This window comes from Zalophus californianus, chromosome 16 (genome assembly GCF_009762305.2).
Source record: "Zalophus californianus isolate mZalCal1 chromosome 16, mZalCal1.pri.v2, whole genome shotgun sequence".
Lineage (NCBI taxonomy): Eukaryota > Metazoa > Chordata > Mammalia > Carnivora > Otariidae > Zalophus > Zalophus californianus.
Window position 1 is genome coordinate 57,764,737 of NC_045610.1, and position 20,700 is coordinate 57,785,436.

The 20,700-nt window shown below is 50.8% G+C and overlaps 1 protein-coding gene across 5 annotated transcripts; it reads right to left on the bottom strand.

Annotated features, from left to right (window-relative positions):
* Positions 1–1,773: 1,773 nt before the first annotated feature.
* Positions 1,774–19,818, bottom strand: ST6GALNAC1 (ST6 N-acetylgalactosaminide alpha-2,6-sialyltransferase 1). Of its 5 annotated transcripts, none has more exons than XM_027626286.2 (10): positions 19,660–19,818; positions 17,774–17,945; positions 5,074–5,746; positions 4,451–4,619; positions 4,133–4,304; positions 3,793–3,931; positions 3,452–3,555; positions 3,191–3,280; positions 2,999–3,098; positions 1,774–2,754 (listed from the first exon to the last, which is right to left on the bottom strand). In XM_027626286.2, exons 2-10 carry the CDS (start codon positions 17,902–17,904, stop codon positions 2,563–2,565), a joined length of 1,770 nt encoding a protein of 589 aa, XP_027482087.1. In that variant the 5' UTR covers positions 17,905–17,945; positions 19,660–19,818; the 3' UTR covers positions 1,774–2,562. The 5 variants fall into 5 exon arrangements, 4 of the variants coding, with proteins under 4 accessions (XP_027482087.1, XP_027482086.1, XP_027482085.1 ...); XM_027626285.2 differs by having other exon boundaries at positions 17,774–18,086; XM_027626284.2 differs by having other exon boundaries at positions 17,774–18,168.
* Positions 19,819–20,700: the final 882 nt, after the last annotated feature.

The window sequence follows — 20,700 nt, forward strand, 5'->3', positions numbered from 1 at the left end:
GGGTTAGGCGCAACATAACCCTCCCAGGTATTTTGACAACAAGGTTTCCAGGATCCTGAGGGGTCTAGCTACTTTAAGGAAAAGGTCATTTATTACTGTTTAGTAAAAACTCAGTCATGAGACTCTTGAGATGTTTGTTGGTGGTTCATGTGCTTGGGGATGATTGCCAACATGTATCTTGTGGGGTAGAGATAAAGGAAGTTTCCAAAGTTATTTTTATATATTAAAGTAGACTTACAGGATCCTGGGGGTTGGGCTAAGATTGCCTTTGCCCTTAGCAAAGTATTAACATTGAGGCAGCTGAGTTCCTAGAGGAATGTCACTCTGTCTGTTTTAAGGACTTGTCAAAGGACTGTAAGTAGTAAGGAAACTTAATTTTTCTTTTGCCTTTGTTTCCCACATCACTGCTACCTAACTCTATCAACACCATATAGCATATTCTATCATACACTATCAGCAGAGGACCTCCAAATCTACCTTCTCAAATTTAAATTCAGGCTACCCAAACTTAAAGGCTGAGCCTCATTTATCTGGATCCAAAGTGGAGTAAACTGTTGTGTTAGCTCGCTCTGGGCATACCAGTCAAAAGATTTAGAAAAGAGATAATCAGAGGCATGAAGAATTAGAAAATAATCTATGTGCATGGGGCGCCTGGGTGGCTCAGTCGTTAAGCGTCTGCCTTTGGCTCCGGTCGTGATCCCAGGGTCCTGGGATTGATCCCCGCATGGGGCTCCCTGCTCAGTGGGAAGCCTGCTTCTCCTTCTCCCACTCCCCCTGCTTGTGTTCCTTCTCCCACTATGTAACTCTCTGTCAAATAAATAAATAAAATCTTAAAAAAAAAGAAAATAATCTATGTGCAGATGATATGATAGTATATCACACCCTTCACAATTACGAGGAAGAGGATACAATGTAGAGAAAATCCACTTACAACAGCATAAAAGATAAAATACCGAGCAGTGCATTCAACAAGGAACGTTCAAAATCTGTATGAGCAAATATTGAAATACTGAAAGACACAAAAGTAAATTTGGACAAGTGGAGAACCGTCTCTTGCTCTTGGAAAAGAGGACTCAATGTAATACATTGGTCCATTCTTCCCAAGTAAATGTATAAATCTAATGCAATTCCAATTAAAATACCAATGCATTTTTTTCTAGATCCTAAACGGATACGAAAATTCACACGGAGGAATAAACATGTAAGAAGAGCTGGGAAAACCTGAAAAAGACAAGCTGAGCATTCCAGAAACAGGTGGGGGTGGGGGGTGCGCAAGATGCTGCCACCTGCTGCCCAGAGCTGTTACTGCAGCCCTTCTGAGCAAAGCAAATCCGGTCCTATTTGTATTAAATTAGCTTTTGAACTCTGAGTATGAAGTCTAAAAGACAGCTTACTTTTTTTTTTTTTTGCCTTCCACGCCCTCCATCTCCTTTATCGAGGACCTTTATTCGGTTTAGGATCTTTAGAGTTCTTCTGGGCTTCAGATTCCAAATCCCGTAGCTAGAGCTCAAGGGGGTAAAACGAGCTGAAAAGGCTTTGCCTTGGTCCAGATTCTCAACGTGAGGTTTGAGGAAATGCAGGCTGGCGGAAGGATAGAGAATGAAAGGGGAGGACACTGGGTCCTTGTTGCATCAGGCTTTTTACAGACAGTAATTTTTAATATCCTTGCAGAATGGATACCCTAAAAGTCCTGCTACAGATTATAAAACTGTGGCCTCAGAACATGATAGAAGATGTTTTTTCAAGGATGAAATGGTGACTTTCATACAAATATAAAATGAACGCATGTCAAGGATTTTATTTAGTGTATTAATGAATGAAGGAACCAGTAAGATGTAAAAACTGGTTCAAAGGAGAACCCTGAGTACAGACGCACATACGGGTAATCGGAACCGCTAACATGAATTTGCTTGTATGTACAAAACAGGTCACTGCCCCCAGGGGAATCGTCACTTGCATCTTCACTGTACAAGATTTATTTGCATCTCCATGGGCAAGAATTATTTTTATTACTATCAGTTTTCTGCAACCCAGAGAGTTGTCAAAGAGCTCAAAGACAAAGGTGCAGATCCTTCTAGAATCAGGTAAGCCCCGAAGGAAGGTTCCTCTAGACAATCTCTATGAAATTAAGTAAGGCCTTCAAGATTTCTCAGCTGCTAAGTACAAGATTTGGAATTCGAAACCAAATAGAGACATGTCTCTATTGGTTCAGACTTTTCCCCGCCAGTGTCAGGTAGCTTTTGGACAGTGAAGGGTGATATTCAGCCGAGATCTGCGGTATTGAACGGTCATCACCCCGTTTAGTTCAAATTTCTTGGTCTCAAGACTGGAGTCTTCCCTCCTTTGAACAGAGCCCGAAGCAACATTCCAAGGTCTCCAAAGCCTCAGTCAGTCATTTGCCGTCTTGAAAGTGTCTCCCCCTCGATGCCAGTGTTCCCTGGGGAGTCTGGAGGGGCCGGGAGCCTGGCCTGAGCCCTGGGAAAATGGTGGTAGAATCTCAAGACTCCCACCGTGCCCTGTGCCTTGAAACGGACAGAGAGACTGCTGCGGCCCAGGCTCCAGTCACATCTTTGGTTTGGAAATTATGGGACGCTGGTACAGCTGGATTATACCTTCATCATGCAGCCGCTTCCAGAGTGTTCTCTCTAACGGGAAGTCATGGTTGATGTAAAAGACCGTTCGTTTCCAGGACTTATCATAGTAGTGATCAGAAAAGTGCTCGTGGCCCTCGGTGATGAAGCCGTAGGCGCTCACCTACGTGGAAGTTGGAGGAGAAATGAGGCCTGAGGGTGCTCCCTCCCAGGCTTGTTCTCATGGGCTGTGTGTTACTGGGGGGACCCTTCGTCATGGTTCCCTCCCTAGGGGCCCGGGGCGGGCTCCCTGATGGACACCGGCCTATGTGTGTGTACGCGCACTCACACTCCTCCCCGGCCCCGGCCGTCGTCCCCTGCTGGGCAGGTCCCGGGATAGGGCTTCTGCTCCTCCAGCAGAGCCTCACCTGGTCACAGAGCTGAAGGGCCGTGAGCAGCAGGAGGGCCCCCGTGGTGGGACGGTAGATCCTCCAGTGGCGAGAGTTCAGGGTCTTCGACCTCAGAAACCTGGGAAACAGCCCAGCCCCCAGCGGTCAGGAGGCTGCAGGGATGAGAGGGACCCGATGCCTTCCACACGCGCCCTGTCGTTCTGCTCTCACCTGTTCTTCATGTAACGGATTACGTCTGGGTGCAGCAACAGGTACCTGTCCAGCTGCAAGCTTTCCCGGAAAGCCTCCTGGGGCCTGCGCCTGTGGACGGCAATGGGTCGTTCACCTCCCCCGATGTGGGCCAAGTCCGGGCCAGGGCCAGGACAGGGGGCCCATGTCCAGGCGATTGCCAAGGCTGTCCCCACCTGTCCAGCCCTTCACAGCCGCTCAATACGCAGCTCAGCCTGGGGTGGGGGAGGGGGCAGTGGGTACCTGAACCAGGAAAGCCTACTTTTCACGAGGGTCTGATTCAGAAGCAGCGCTTCCAGCCACTCATAGTCTCGGGTGCCCTCCAGGAAGTGCAGGTAGCGGACATCCTGAGGACCAAGGACAGTGAGCGCTCCAGGAGTCCTGCCTTCAGGCCCGGGGCTGGGGGCTGGGGGGTGGGGTTTGACTCCGACGCCAGGCTGCCCTCTGTCCTCCCCGCTCTTGCCCCTCGGATGAACAGAGCCCGCGCCAGCCAGACTCCAGACACGGGACACCAGGCTCCCTTTCCCAGCTCGTGCTCCCCATTCAGATTCTGTGTGTGGCCGGGCCGGTTCCCGTGTGCTCACCTTCCCCAGGGGCACGTGCGGGAAACCCCGCCCGCCCAAGACAAGCAGAGACTGCGTTATGGAGAAGGCAGTGAAGCCGTAGAAGGACGTCCGGGTACCCACATCCTGTTCGTAGCCCTTAGTGATGGCTCCGCTCAGTCTAGGCAGTGAGACAGAACCACACAGGAAAGGACTCGTGAGTGCCCGAGGGAAAGGCGTGGCGGCGGGCGGGGAAGGAAAAGAGAGATGGGGAGGCAGCAGGTATAAGGGGACATTCTCTGGAGAGCCCGGGCATTCGGCCTTGGGGAACGCCCTACCAGATCTCTCAGTCTGGATGGGGCGCTTGGGGCAGGCCGCTTACCGGAACACGTAATCGTGGTTGTCTATCTCCTGGCCCATGTGGGAGTTGTTCAGGATGCCCCCGTTGCCCACCACGGCACAGGTGATGCAGTGGGAGCTCCCCGCGGGGAGGCTAGCCAGGAGCAGCTGCTGCTGGGGCACCGGAGGGAAGCGAGTCACCACCTTCTGCACCACTGGAACAAGGGGGGCTCCGCTCAGAGCGCTGGAAGGGTCAGGGAGGGCCAGCCCATCCTCCTTCCCCACGCTGGGGGGCCCCCAGGGAAGAGGCAGACCAGAGCCAGAGGCTCAGCGGCCCAGGCTCCGCCCCGGGAAGACTCACAGGAGTAGTTGAGCTCCATGAAGCCGAAGGGCGGTGGGAAGTGCTCCAGGCGCTCCCACTCTCTCTGGTTGAAGCGGCTGGAGTCCAGGAAGAGGGTGAGGTTGGCCAGAAAGAGTTTCTGGAGCCAGGGTGACTTGGAGGCCTTGACCTTCACTGAGTCGGGGCAGGTCTACATGCAGGAGGGTGGGTCAGGCAGGGAGAGGCCCAGGGAGGCCAGGGCCAGGGGCCGGGCTGGGGGCAGGGGCAGAAAGTGGGCCTCAGCGTTTGGAAGGCACCACCTCTGCTGCCTCTTCCACCCTGTTTGGAGGGCCTGCTGATCCTCCCTCGCCATTGTCCTGGGTGCTGTAGCCCTGAGGGTCCCAGAGGATGGCCCCAGAGCAAGTAGCACCTCTCACCCTGCTCAGGGACCTTCCAGGCCTTCCGGGGGCTCCAGGGCAGGGCTCCTTTCCCTCACCCCTTCCCACGCTGTAGGGGAGAGCACGGCAGCGGAGGGGAGGGGGTGGTGGTGGCGTGAACAAGGCAGAGCCTGGGGACAGAGCCCGGGAGGTCAGGGAGGCGGGGGGCGGGGACTGGGGGGGCTGTCTGCAGGGCCTTTGGAGCAGAGAGGTCGTGGCCAGACTCACCGATCTTAGGGCTCCCGTGTCAAAGCTATATTGTTCCTCAAAGTCCCACCGGGGCTCAGACTTGAAGTTGGTGGCCCGCAGACTTGGACTTCTCTGTGTGCTGCGGCTCTGGAAAGGGGTGGAGGGTGGCGTGGCCCGGGCTGTCTCCCGGTGGGCGACAACCGCTGTGGTCACTCCTTTCGTTGTCCTCTCCGTTGACCCTGCTCCTGGCCTCGTCAGCACCTTGGCCTGACTTTTCGGCACGGGTGTCCTTGCTGTGGTCTGCACTTTGCCCTGAGGGTTCGGGGGCTCCGGCCTAGTGGCTGTGGGCTCCTTGTTGTGGTCCTGCCTGCCTTTGATGGTCCTGGCATCCTGACTCCTCAGCGACAGTGTCTCTGCCCCGTCAGAGGCCGCCGTCCCGTCCTGGGCCCTCGGAGGTGGCGTGTCCAGCACGGTGTCCTTCCTGTCCTGACCCCTCGGTGGGGCCGGCCCAGCCGAGGTGGCCACGCTGGCCTCTGCTCTGGTGTCGTTGTGGGTGGGGCGGGCTGTGGCCTGGGCCGGGGGGGCCTGCATGCTGTTCTCCTGTGCTGACGCCCCCCCTGGGGCCACTGTCCTTCCTCCCGTGGTGGCAGCCTGCCATGCAGCCTTGTGGAGTGACTCTGGACTCCTCTCCTTGCCGAGCATGTGCTGATCCCTAGGGACAGATGTAAATCTGGATTAAGGCCGAGGATCGTATCCACAGGGTGGACGCATAATTAGTATTTTTTCTGGTGCCTTGGGGAGACTTCACACCAGTTTCCATAAGACATGAAGGCAAGGGGTGTCACCGTCCATACCCATAATTAAGCTGCCCCTGTTGGCGATGGGTCTGGAAACTTACCTCTCTGGCCCATAAAGAGACCGTGGTGGTCTCGCCCTTGGGAGCGTGTGAGCTCGGTGGGCGCAAGAGAAGGGGCTCTGTCCGGGCAGGGGATGGTCCCAAACAGGTAGGCAGAACCCGATTAGTATCTGCCTTGAAGGTCAGCCTGAGGAGTTTGGACTTTATCAGTCGTCTTCTTCTTCTTCTTCTTTTTTTTTTTTTAAGATTTTATTTATTTATTTGACAGAGAGAGACACGGCGAGAGAGGGAACACAAGCAGGGGGAGTGGGAGAGGGAGAGGCAGGCTTCCCTGCTGAGCAGGGAGCCCGATGCGGGGCTCGATCCCAGGACCCCGGGATCACGACCCGAGCCGAAGGCAGACGCCTAACGACTATCAGTCATCTTCTTGTCCAGGGGGAGCTACTGAAGAATTTCGGGTGGGAGATGGGGGGGCTGGAGCGAGAGGGTGGGGCACAGTAGCTGAATTCCAGCCTGGCCATGCTTTTTTCTAGCATCAGGAGAAGATTGACGCAGGGTGCCTGGTCTGGCTTCTGGCACTCCAGGTTTTTGGCTCTGAGGATTAGATTTCCTTTCTTTTTATTTCCCCCTTTTGGGGGAGGCTGCCAAAAGTATCCCTTAATTTATGCAAATTAGCATCAGGTGTTCTGCTGGGGAAAGCGTGGGTCCTCCGATGTGCAGTTTTCTCTAACTGGACTTCGAGGTGGGTTCTCTGTGCCACACAGGTTTTGGGGGAGCTCCTGGGAGTCTTGGGAAAAAGAATCATCCTCTCTGGGGACCCATAGCCTTCACCCTCATGGATTTCCAGGTGTCCTTAACTCCCGCTCCTTTCCCTGACATCCTAGGCCTCCCAGGGTCACCTTGATCACCCTTGTCCCAAGCAGCTCTCTTTTGTCTGTTTCTACCATTCTTCTTCCAAGCCATATGATCACAGACTTCCTGAGGCCCCAGAGAGAGGAGGAGAACATGAAATGTGCAGCCAGAGAGACCTGAGTGAGAGTCCTTAGCACTTCCAATTATTAGCTGGTGTGACTGGGAGAAATCTTCATCCACCTGACCCTGGGTTTTCTTATCTGTAAAACCGGCCGCTGCCTTTTGCTTCTGCAAGAAGTCTGCTGTGAGCATTAACTGACAACATGTATTTAGCCTCTGGCACAAAATACCCACTCAGAAAACAAGTTCCCGGCTCCTCAGCCCTGCCGTGGTGCCCTGTCCCCAGTGACCCTTGATTTGTCCTGCGCAAGGTGGGGGTCTCCTGAGTCTGGTCTCCTCCTTCTCTGGTTGCAGCTTTGACTCCTTGCCTCCCAACTCTGTGGCCACTAATTCTTTTAGGCAGCAAATATTTATTGAGCACCCCCTATGAACGCTGTGCTAGTTCCTGAGGCCTGGGTGATGAGCGCAACCAGACACCTTCCTCCCCCCACGGAGCCCAGGATATAAAGGGACAACAGATCGTCACACAGATAGACGTCAAGTTAGAACCCGCAGATGTGCTGGGGAACGGGCGAGCATGAAGAAGCCATGGGAGGTGGCCTGACCCAAGCTCCGTTTCCTGTGACAACGTGAAGGCTAGAACCCTACGTGTCGTCGAATTGGGCATGTTTGGGGATTGTATTCGTTCAAGGGCAACGTCAAGCTCCTCCCTAAATCGCAAACTTGGAGGAGGCAGAGATCACTCTAAGCAGTCCTTACTACGAAGCCCACCACGATGCCACATCATCACATCGGTGCTTCCGAAAAGCTTTCTGAGCCCACCAGGAAATGGATTTAAACAAACTGAATAGAATAGACCCTGAAATATGTAACATGAGGAACATCTCATTCAACAGACGTTCAGTAAATGTCTAGTGCAACGTGCTGTGTGGGTCCTGGGAATACAGATTTGAATAAGGCACAGACCTTCAACCGCAGAGTACACTGTAGTCACTGTTATTAAAGGTGGAAGACAGAGGAGTCTCATCACTAGAAAAATACAGGGCTGGCCCGGGTGGTGGTATGTGCACTAGGCAGATTACCTCTGTTAATCCCTCCTCATTTAGGGCCTCCCTCCTGCATCGCGGCCAGCCCTCTGGTGGATACCGTATTTCCTGCTTCCTGGGCCGCAGGGAAGCACATTTATTCAGGTCTTCCAAGAAGGGCACTCTCCGTCCTGACCTTGAAAACTGACAGAGGATCTAACTTCTCTGGAGGTTGTTAGGGAAAAGGCTAACAGTGGGGCCTTCCTCCTTGCAGCATACACATTTTTAACTGGCCTCACGGGGCAAATGCCTCTTTGCTCAAAGAAGTAACTTGGAGGAGAGATATCCCAGACCAGAAAGGAGAGAAGGCTGGACTGTGACATGAAGCAGCCTGGAAAAGCTAACAGCCTTCAAGACTTTTAAGCCCTTATTCCTTTTTTTGTTTTCCATTTTTATTTTTTTTATTTTTTTTTAAAGACTTTACTTATTTATTCATGACAGACAGAGAGAGAGAGAGAGAGAAGCAGAGGGAGAAGCAGGCTCCCAAGGAGCAGGGAGCCCGATGCGGGACTCGATCCCAGGACCCTGGGATCATGACCTGAGCCGAAGGCAGACGCTTAACCATCTGAGCCACCCAGGCGCCCTGTTTTCCATTTTTAACTAAGAAAAAAAAAATGGGGGTTTGGATTTATCATAAGGCTAGACAATGTCTTGAGGAGCCCAACAGCAAGATGTGGTTGAGCCTCTAGAATGGTCTGGAACCTCTTAGGCTGCTTTCTGCTCTCTGCTCCTCAGCCCTCGTGGTTCTGGAGGATGGCCGCCCCATAACACCTGCTTCCGGGACTGAAGACTCTCTGCTCCCAGTTTTTAATTTTTATGGTTCTGGCCCACTTGTGTCCCTTCCTGTCCCTGGCCACATGGCAAGTGGCACAGGTCCTGGGTCCACCCTGTGCACAAGAGGGGGATAGTCTCAAAAGGAGGGTTGTTGGCTCATGAACTGGGTAGACATCCCTAAAGTGTCCGTTCTGAAAGGATACCGTGCATGCAGAGTGGAAAACCTGAGTTAGTCCTGAACATAGTCTTTTTTTTTTTTTTTTTTTTTTAATTTATTTGAGAGAGAGAGCAAGCTCTCAGAGAGGAGCAGAGGGAGAGGGAGAAGCAGGCTCACCGCGGAGCAGAGAGCCCGATGTGGGGCTCGGTCCCAGGACCCCGGGATCGTGACCTGAGCCGAAGGCAGATGATTAACCGACTGAGCCACCCACGCGCCCCCATCCAGAACATATTCTTGAGGGATTTGGGCCACCTTTGTTTTGGTGCTGTGAGGTTTGAGTACGGTGAGACTCACTCTTCTCCCCTTCAGTGGCACAACTGAGCTGAAGCTCCAAGCCCGGAGGCACAGCAAAGGCCTACGTGTTTACTCCGATAGCAAACAGCTCTTGTTACTCAGCCGGGAACCTCGGATTCACCTCCCCCTGCGTTTCCCACCCCCAAACCACAAGAGGCCTCTAGAAGTTTTCCTTCCAAAGTGCAAGCACCTTCGCGTGGCTGTGATCAGGGAGATGGTGCAGCAGGGTGTCTTCTCCACTAGACTTTTCAGACATACCGCCGGGACAGCGGGCCCTCGGCCTTGTGGCCACGCCAGCCCCGGGGACGGAGCACCCCGAGCTCCTCTCTGCAGTCCTTCCCAGAGGCAGGAGGAACAAGGTCCCTGGAGGGTTACTGATGACTCCTTTATGTTTTACAGGGAGTCCTAACGATGACCCAGCTACTGACAAAATTATGTAATTAAGTTTCATTTCAATTCCCTATAATTAAGCACAACTGTGATTGCTAGGAATGTGGGTGTTTACGTAGGCATTTCCTTATGCTCATGCCTGGTATTTACTGAATGCTCAAATTCCTTCCGTCCATATGGTGAGTGCCCTGCCTTCGTCTTGTCCAGACCCTGGGTGATCCTGGATTTAAACACTACGAGCAGGGCCAGGGTAGGGTGAGGGGGGAGCCTGTTTTCTATTAAGGGCTCAGAGGGACAGGCAAGTCATGCAGGGGTCACATGCAAGCAAAAAACAACTCAATATAAAATCTGATCTATTTGGGAGATAAAAATAAAAAATGTTGCACTTCAAAAAATAAATTTATCATTAACAGGGCTCACATGGCTCTATGCAATAAATGAAATGGATACAAAAGAATAATTATCTGGGGGCGCCTGGGTGGCTCAGTTGGTTAAGCGACTGCCTTCGGCTCAGGTCATGATCCTGGGGTCCCGGGATCGAGTCCCACATCAGGCTCCCTGCTCAGCAAGGAGCTTGCTTCTCCCTCTGACCCTCCCTCCTCTCATGTACTCTCTCTCTCTCATTCTCGCTCTCTCAAATAAATAAATTAACCTTAAATAAAAAATAAAAAAAACAAATAACAAACAAAACAAAACAGAAACAGACTCAGATACAAAGAGTAGAGTGGTGGTTGCCACTGTGGTGGTGGGGGATGGTGGTGGGGATGGTGGTGGGGGATGGTGGTGGGGGATGGGAGGTGGGTGGTGGGGGATGGGAGGTGGGTGGTGGGGGATGGGAAAGACAATCTCCCCGTAATAAAATAAATAAGACACGGGGATGTGAAGTACAAGCCTGGTGAATATAGTCAATAATACCGTAACAACTTCGTATGGTGACAAATGGAAACTAGCCCGATGGTGAGCATTTCATAATGTACATAAATATCCAACCATTATGTTGTACACCTGAAACTGATATACACTATCATATACCAGTTATTCTTCAATGAAACCCAAAAAACCAAAACCCCTTTGATTTCCTAATAATTCTGGGCTCTGCCATTCGGTGGAACAGACACTGGAGGAGACTCCAGGCTAGGTGTCCCTGCCCTGTGGGGAGTGGCCGGTCCCACACACGCCTCCACTGGCGTCCTCATGACACGGACCCCCTCCCCCCCCAGCACTGCCTTCCCTCACCCCCAGGTGAGCAACCTCCTTGATGGGCAGCTCTCACCTCCAGTACCGCACGCTGTTGTTAGCCCAGTCCGGAGCTGCCAAAACTCCCTTGGTGTCCGCATAGCTCTTTAGGGGCTCTGGTCTTATCTGAAATGGAAACCAGCCATTCTGTTTCCCCCCCACCCCCAAACTTTGCAGTGTATTTTCCTCCGGAAGTCCTGAACCTTTTTGCATGGTTTACATTTTAGAACTTTACTTTGACACTTTAGATGTGTCCACAAGTTGCTTCGATCACCAAAACCTGTGCTTTGCCTTAATTAGCCTTAATTCTCTTTGTAGGCTGGGGAAAAAAAAATACAGAAATCTGTATTCTGTTGTTATTTCAAATGTTCTTTTTTCAAATCAAAGCCAATTGTCTTATTTGTTTAGTTTCTGGCCAGTTAAATCCTAATGGGGGACAATATAAAAATGGGAACAGAAGAGGAAAAACACATCTAAGCCACTGTTCCCAGTGCTTTAGTAGCTGGATCCAATTTCCAAAGCTCTCCCCCAGCAGAGGGGCCCAGAGCATTCTCTGAAATCCCTTTCATCTAACCATGGCCCGGGAGATGGGAAGCTGGTTTAAAATTTGGACGTGCTCCCTCCCTACGATACATAAACACAGACACAAACACATAGCTCTCACCACAGGGGTGAGTCTTGAGAGTTAAGGAGAGTAGGGAAGACCTTGAACAGGGGTGGTGGTGGGTGGGACGGAGGTAACTGGCGAAGAAAATGTTTTAAACAAAACAATGGCAGGTACGTAAAGGTCCAGAATCACAGATACAAGATGAGATCACGTGGTCCTGGGGCTGGGAAACTCTCCTCTCGAACCAAGATTGTTTAAAGCAAAGTCAGTTTTCATCGCCTGGATCTGGTACCTCGCTTAGCTCTTTTGGGGCTAATGACACCCGCGAGTAAACTTTGTTTCAGGGGTTAGCCCGAGTCCCGGTGACGTTTTTAGCCTGGCCTGTTCGAGATAATGACCTTGGGGGAAAATAGCATTCCTCCCCTTTGCCAGCCCTCTGCCCAAGGGAGGAAGGAGAAGAACAAGGGAGTCCAGTAGGCAGCTACCCCTGCCCTCCGTTGGGGCCGGAAGAGCTCCCTGAGAAGCTGCCAAACCCCACAAGTGTGGTGGCATTTAAGAACTTCGGGATCAGGTTTCCTGACGGCTCAGAGCAGGCTGCCCGTCTCCTGCGAGGTGGCTGAGGGGAGCTGCCTGCCGTGCCAAGACTTAGCCTCTGGCTGTCCTCATGTATTGAACTTGAAAGTCTGACAGAAAACTAAGTTCTTGGCACTTGGCAAATGGGCGGTGGCGCACACTGGTGCGGGAAGGAGCCTGCTTGAGTTCCAGCCCGGCCACTAACCAGCCAGCTGTGTGACCTTGGGCAAGTCACGGAACGCTTAGAGCCCCTGTTTTCTCATCCATTAGATGGGAATCCTTTTTTTTTTTTTTTTAAGATTTTATTTATTTATTTGACAGAGAGAGAGAGAACACGAGCAGGGGGAGTGGCAGAAGGAGAGGGAGAAGCAGGCTCCCTGTTGAGCAAGGAGGCCAACGCAGGGCTCGATGCCAGGACCCTGGGACCATGACCTGAGCTGAAGGCAGACGCTTCACCGACTGAGCCACCCAGGCGCCCCTAGATGGGAATCTTAATACCAGTCTCACAATACTGTTGTGAGGACTTCACGGTGTATAAAAGGCTCTTGGAAAAATACCATGTTATTCAAGTGGGTCAGGTGCTAACGTGGATGACACACAGTGACCATCAGAGTCCCCATCCGCTCCCGTTTGGGTTCACGTGTCCAGACGTGAAAGCCTAAAAGGGCGACAGGCGTCAAGGCCATGGGTAAGTGATATTTCATTTACAGCCCTAAACCACTTAATTGAGAAGTCAAGAAGTGGCAGGTAGGCATGTGACTTAGAAATAGGATGGTAAATACCAAAAGAAAGAGCAGAAAGAATTGAAGTAGGTACCTTGGGAATCAGGATTCTGGACTAGGGAGAAGGCATGGGAACCACTCAATGTTGGTGTAAAATTTGCAATACTATTTGGAACATGTGCATGTCAGCTTAATAATAAAAAAATAAATAAAGGGAGAAACATGAAAACTAAATGAGACATCTTATCGAAAATTCTTTGAAAATTTGAAAACGCAAAGCAACATTTAGTCCACAGATATTTAGTGAGTGGTGATTAGATGCCAGGCATTTAGGACTATCTGTTAAGGATTAAAGATGAGAGAGCAATGGTCACTGATCTTAAGAAGCCCCAGACCTGGGCCACCTGGGTGGCTCAGTTGGTTAAACAGCTACCTTCGGCCCAGGTCATGATCCCAGGGTCCTGGGATCGAGCCCCACATCGGGCTCCTTGCTCAGCAGGGAGCCTGCTTCTCCCTCTCTCTCCCTCTGCTTGTGCTCTCTCTGTCAAATAAATAAAAAATCTTAAAAAAAAAAAAAAAAGAAGCAGCAGCCCCAGACCTAAGAGGGGAGCAGAGATGAACATAAATAGCTGCTATCTATAAAGAGTTAGCGGTCCGATGCTATTAGTCAAATGTGTGGGAGAGAGTGTAGATACCACCTAGGGGACAAGGTTCTGCTGGGGGAGACGGGCACTTCACTATGGAGGTGGTACCTAAATGGGTCTTTGTTCCCGAATCTTTCTTCAAAAACGAACTTTGCTGAATTATTCTTCCTTTTATAAAGGCAATGTGTGCTCATTACCGAAAAATCAGAAAAGGAATTTAAGCAGAAAAGGGTATCAGCCTGTGATTGTAACCTCTCAAAGAATCTGCTGGTGGCACCTTAGGGCGTGCACATCCAGATCCCCCTTCCTATGCCTATTAGACTTACAAATGTAGTCGTTTACTATGTTGGAATGCTATTTAATTGTTTTCCTCCTTGTATTTTCTCCTTTTCCCACCGGTGCCCACTTCTCACCCGCCAGCAGCTGTTAGGAGCCCCATGTTCATTGCCTCCATGGACACATGTGGCCAATAAGAGCTGGAAAGTAAAGGACATCCTACAGGACCTCTGGCTCCCCCCCATACCTAAGCCCTAAAGTGGGGAGAAGATTTGGTGGAATAGATGAATGTCTCGGAGAAGGGTTTCTCTGTTTCCTCCCCAGAAAGGTTCCTGAGGGAGAGGACAAGGGAGAGAAGGGAGGGGTCCGTGGGTCCCAGGGTCGGAGGGCTCCTGCACCCTACTTCCTTGTAGTGCTCCTAGGGTCTAATAAGACCCCGAGAGGAAACGACACCATGCTGATCTCAGGAAGACAGCATTCAAAAATTCTCACACCTGAGCAGGTGGACATGAAAGAGCCAAGAGGCGGAGGTGATGGAGGTCTCAAGGGCAACACGACGGCTAAGAATCAGCTGCCCCCACCCAGGTCCTGGCACCGCACCAGGTATCCAGAAGCCATCGACGCCATCCTGGGAAGGCGGACAGAGGAGCAAGAACGGCTGAGATTAGGTTTCCCTGAGGCTCGGTGAATGGGGGTCCAGGACTGGAAATCGGGCAGTTATAGCAAATGAAGTTATATTTCTTAGACCGAAAGAAAATAAAAGAAAAAGAAAATCCAGAGCCCTGATTTTACAGCTCACTCTTACCCATCAGCTCTAAAGCCAACACAAGGCATAGAGTCTTCGAAGGCAAATTCATTCCAGACCAGGAAACCTAAGTAGGTGGAGACATGGTCTTAGTTGTATCGGCATATTGGGGAGCACCTTGGAGACTGGGACCAAATTAAGAAGATAGGAGAGGTAGTCCAATACCCTCGGTTTGGTATCATACTACCCTATCCTATTGCCAAATCCAGCCGGTCTGACCAATTCTCAGTCCTTCCTCCCTAACGTCCTTCCGCCAGAGCCTCCCCACCCAGGGCTCCCACCCTAAACCATTGCAGGAGCCTCTAACCCAGCCCCCCTGAGACCACCTTCCCCCCACCGCCTACCCTATAATCTGGTAACAGAGGAGTCTGCACAACGCACAAATGTCATCAAGTTCCTCCCTTACGGCTAAAGGTTTCCGTAGCCATAGAATAAAGTTTAAACTGTTGGTACGTTCCTGAGGGCCGCGCATTTACTCTTTCATCAACAACCATTTAAAAAACACCCAATTAGGCCTGCCCCGAGTCCAGGACCTGTTCGAATTACTGAGGAAAGAGACAAATAAGGCCATCCCTACCCCCAGGAAATTCATTGTCTGGCAGGAAACAAACTTTGGGTTCATGACAATGTGTTCTGGCGGGTGTGATAGAGGAAGCCAGGCACGGGGAGTGGGGGGTGAAGGAGCGGCAAGGTCTGGGGGAGTGACGCCAGCCAGCCCGGGGCTGTGATCGGGAGCGTGGACTCTGGAGCTAGCTGGCTGGGGTCTGAACGTAAGTGACCAAGGTGACCTTGGATAATTTGCCTAACCTCTCTTATCTGCCAAAGAGGGTGTTGTTAATAATAGTATTTACCCCAAAGCCTTGATATGTGGTCGCTAATCAGGGGTTTTGGAGACCAGTGCCTGGCCTGTCAAGCCCCCAATCAGCATGAGTTACCTTAGTCATCAGCCTCCCCACGTCTACACCATTGCTCCCCCTGCTTTCTTATTGTGCAATGTTCCTGTGTGCTGAAATGTCACACTGCCTTCAGGCACTCTGCAAACACCACCATCTCCAGGATGTTCTCACCCTGCCCCCCGGGGTTGAAATGACTTTTCAGTTTGCTCCCACGGCACTTGACACACGTGACTTAACTGCGGTGATTTATCACGACTACTAATATCACGCACCCTCTCTGGTCCATGTCTTTCTGCTCCATTAGACTTTTGAGTCTCTTGAGAGTCAACACATCTGAGGGAGTGGAGAAGCATGGATTTTGGAGCCCAAATCCCCTGTGTTCAAATCTCTGGTTTGCCACTTCCTGGCTGGGTGGAATTAGGCTTAACTTTTTGGAAAAATTTTTTTAAGATTGTATTTTTTTAAGTCATCTCCACACCCAGCGTGTGTGGAGATCAACCCCGAGGTCAAGAGTCGCATGCTCCACCTACCCCGAAGCCAGCCAGGCACCCCTAGGCTTAACATTTTGAGCCTCATATCCTTCATTTTTGTAAAAGAATAAAAATGCTAACCTTGGGCGACAATTGTGAAGATCAGAAAGAACCCACAGAAAGCTCCCGAACATAGGTTAGGGTTTTGGGAAATCTCCAGCTCTGAAATGATAACCATGTGTCATAAACATGCAAACACCTCGGTAACAGTGACCTTCAGAAACCACTGATAACTACATTTGGGTTGGCATTTTACAACTCCCTTTTATCTGATTTTACTTTTCCTGGGCAGCCCTGTGGGGAGAGGTGCTGTGGCCCCCACCCGCCCCCTGCCTCTCGTCTCTAACTGCACACTCGTCATCAACAAGTTGACTTGTCTCTCCCTCCCGCCCCTCTCCTTCATCCAAGTGTCTCCCGATTGTCCACTTCCCTAACGTCCTTCCGCCAGAGCCTCCCCACCCGGGGCTCCCACCCTAAACCATTGCAGGAGGCTCTACTGGCAACCCAATAAGGTCAACCCAAGGGTCAACTGCTAAAGATTGGTTAAGTAAACTCATATCCGCGCCATGCATCATGAGCGAGATGGGAGTAGGTTTCTATGTGTCAACATGGAAGAATGCCCAAGGCATAGTGTCGATTTAAAAAGCCAGCCCGCGGGACAGTGTGTATGGGGTGATAGCTATCTCTCTGCCTATGTGCCCATCCACTTATCCATCCGTTGTAAGGGCTTGTGTAGCATAAGGTAAAAAGCACAGGCTATGGAAGCAAAATATCAGGGTTTGAATCCTGGCCCTGTGACTTCCTAGCGGGGTGACCTTGGGCGGTTCAAGTCAGTTCTCTGTGTCTCTGTATATTCATAACCATCAGAATTAGTTAATGTACATAAGGCATTTGAGAACAGAAGTGTTGCCTACAATTATGTAATAATTATACGTACACCAAAGAATCAAGTATGGTCACCCCTTAAGAGTGGGTAGGCATGGGGGTGTGATGGAGAGACCTTCACTTCTTGCTTGGATTTTTCTAACCATTATGAGAGCATGTATTACTTTCAAAAAAATTTAGGAACAGTGAAATAGGGACGCCCGGGTGGCTCAGTCGGTTAAGCGTCTGCCGGCGGCTCAGGTCTTTATCCCAGGGTCCTGGGATCAAGCCCCACATCGGTCTCCCTGCTCCGTGAGGATCTTGCTTCTCCCTCTGCCTACTCTGCCTGCAGCTTCCCCTGATTGTGCTCTTTCTCTCTCACAAATAAAAAAAAAAAAAAAGAACAGTGAAATAAAGTCATTCCAAAAAAACTTGAGTCCGGAAAGAAAAGGGTCTTCCACAGCTGGAGATGTGTTGATTTTATAAGAAAACTGGTCTCTAAGGTCCTTTTGAAGGATGAACTTAAAGCCCAGATTTAAGCTAAGTGAGAGGTCTCCCATTTTCTGACAACTCCCCAGGGAGAGTATTATTTGAAAGTGAATGGCATCCATGGGGTAAATCTTTTGCTTTAGGACACAGCGAATGGCATGAGGGAACTATCCCCAGGGTCGCCATTATTACTCACAGTCCCGGAGGGGAAGTTGTCTCCTGTCTGTGCCTTCCGGAGACCCAGACCCATAGTTTGCCAACTCCTGCCCGCATTTCCCCTGGACATGCTGCCAGGCACCCGGACACCTTGGTTTTCCCACTCATGCCCCCCGTGTGTCCCCTAGGTGCCCCCTCGGATCTTCCTTGCCAGTGGTTGTTGACAACATTCCTGATTCCTGACACCCCGTGTGGACACGGTAGTGTCTCAGAGCTCCTCGGGCTTCCCTGGGCTAGTCTTTTAATATGCCTCCAGTAAATTATGAGGAATTTGGAAAGGGTCAGAACCTTACCTGGAAGGTTTTGTATTGGGCTCCTTCATAAAGGAGGGCAGCATGAAGATGAAGACGACCAACATGGCCAAAAGCAAGAGCCATTGGGTGGCATGGTCCAGAAGCCTGAGTCGAGGCAGCCAGGTCCTCATGGTGGTGGGTCAGGCGCTGCAAGGTTCTGCATATCCCGGAGCTTCGATATAGACCGCAGATAAACGGTTTGAGTGCTGAGGTCTCCTGGCCAGGGAGTGCACACCTCTTGTCTTAACAATGAGCCACTCAGTCTATCAGGAGCTGCCTTCCCTGCTTTGTGAAGGCTTATAGGCTGGCGTGGCTTGAAGGAAGAGAAATTCCTTTTGTTCAAACAAGTTTACTTTCCTTTTCATTGTCTCGGAAGCCAATTTCTGCACATAGAGCTTTATGACAAACACGCACACGTTATAGGGAACCTCACTTTTACCAGGTTCCAAACCCTTGCGGACCCCGGGCAGCTGCATGGGCTGGAAGATCCTTGCGTGGCTTCCATGCACAACATGACCTTTACAAGAAGAGTGCAGGGAACCTGTTTAGCTCGGAGATCCCTCTAACAATCTTCCCTCAAAGGACATTGTGTCGCCAGAGACTAGAGCTACAAGGACAGTCTCACTTCCAAAGTGTTCCAGAGTCACACACAGCTCTCAATCCTGGGTGCACATCAGAATCACTTGGGGAGCTGTGCTACACCCCAGTGCCCAGATTGCATTGAAAATGACGAAGCCAGACTCTCTGGGGCTGGCTATTTTTCCAGCGGGGGTATTTTTTTTTTTTTTTTTTTTTTTTTAGTTCCCCTGGTGATTCCAATGTGTGGACAAGTGGAGGACTGATTTACAGTCATTTGGCTCAACCTTGCCTGCTTCTCTTCTGCAGTCATGGCCTTGACAGCCCTGAGCAGCATGAGTGCAGATGAGAGTGCTGAGCCAGGCCCCTGGGGGCTGTCCATGTGCAGTAATGCTCTCGAAGCTACTTGAGGCGCTGGGCATTGTTGTCAACCCCATTTTACCGTTGGGGAAATTGCCTTTGTGAGCAAGCACCTTGCCCTAGATCCGAATGAGCCATCAGCTTGGAGACCCACCCAAGTGACCTGGAGATTACATAGTAGCACCTCTGAGAAATCATTAACTCTGCTTTGATATGAAGAATAAAAGACATAATGCTTAGAGGAAATGTGCAACTCAGAGGAATAATACCGAGTTTGGTTGTAGAAAACTGAGAAAATTCAGAGAAGCAGCCCCCCATAAAGAACTGCGGGTTATTAATTTTTTAAATATTGCTCTCAGGAGACTGAACCACACAGGTGTTTCCCAGCAGTTGAAATGGGAAAGATGCAGCTTGGAATAATAAGCCCCGAAAGTCACGGGACCATGTGTGAACACACATGACAGGGTATATTCAGGGGAATGCACAACTTCCCGTTCTGTACCCAACGTCCTTGGCCTTCACCCAGGACACGCACCAATAAATGCTTAAACTGCCTTCCCCAGGCAGGATGAAAAAGGTAAGACATGCTTCTGAGTGGCTGGGAGTAATACAGACACACGATGGGCTTCCTTTGCTCCATACCATGCACTGGAACTCGGTGCACTATTCCAGGGGATGGGCTGGGAGCAAGGAGAAAAGTCCCTCTCAGTACTAATTGAATCTCTCTCTCTCTCTGAATACACCTAACCTGTAAGTGCTCATACAATGACTCCATAAACATTTTCTGAATAGACCGGGGTCAAATCATAGCTCTGCCTTAATTGACCCTTAACTGACCCGAATTCCCCTGTGCACTTGCCATGAACAATTACCCTACATCCTGGTGCCTGCTTGCAATGCCAGGCAAATGAAGTGTACGGGGTGGGGGGGGAGGGGAGGCATTTTCTTACCCTCAGCCCTGGTTCACCGGCAAGGAGTGTCTGTTTCGTCTCGCCCCCCTGCTCTGGAGAAGGCTCTCGGGGTCAGTGTTCTCTCTGACTTCCGGAGCGTGGAGATCTAGGTGGGCTCCTGGGTGCAAGCTGAGCTACGGAACAGTCTGTACCGCTCACCACCTCAGGGGTGGGTTGAACTTGGAGCTATGGAAAGCCTGCAGAGGGGGCGGGGGGGGGGGGGTGGTGGTGGGCGTGGAGAGGGGGCCGGATAATCCAGAATTCTAGCTTCCTGGTTCTCAGGGGCCAGCCAATGCTGCTGCAGCGTGTGCTTGTGTGCCATGTGAGATCCAGAGAAACGGGTTCTAGTGGAAACAGACTCTCCAAATGGGTTTCCAACCTTCACCACTGTTTCACATTCAGTAAGGTCGTTTCCTCTCCTTTTTAAAGCTTTTGACTTTAGTCTTTATATACCTGCCAACAGGATGCATGAGACCTTACATGCAGATAAAATTGTTAAAAGATTATTTTCAGGGCGCCTGGGTGGCTCAGTCGGTGAGGCATCTGCCTTTGGCTCAGGTCATGATCCCAGGGTCCTGGAATCGAGTCCCGAGTCGGCTCCCTGCTCCTCGGGGAGCCTGCTTCTCCCTCTCCCTCTGCCTGCCACTCCCCTTGCTTGTGTGCTCTCTCTCTGTCAAATAAATAAATGAAATCTTTGAAAAAATAAGAGATCATTTTCGGTAAAAGGTAAGATCGTGACTCTCATATGGATAGGAAACCTGAAAATGTGTTAAGGATTTTTTACTACTCATGAGAGGACCGGGCAGATGTAATAATTTATTCAAAAGAGAAGGTGCAGAGGCACAGATTAATATAGAGTAAGGATTGCTAACTGGGAATTGCAAACGGGGGCAAAACAGGTTTTTCCACAGGATGGGCAGCAGGACAGAATCTGCGTGGCTGTCAACTTCCTACAATTGACAGAATTGTCAAATAGTTCAAAGACCATGTTGGGCTAGAATCGGCTCAGCTGGAGGGATGTCTCCTAGACGATGCAGACTT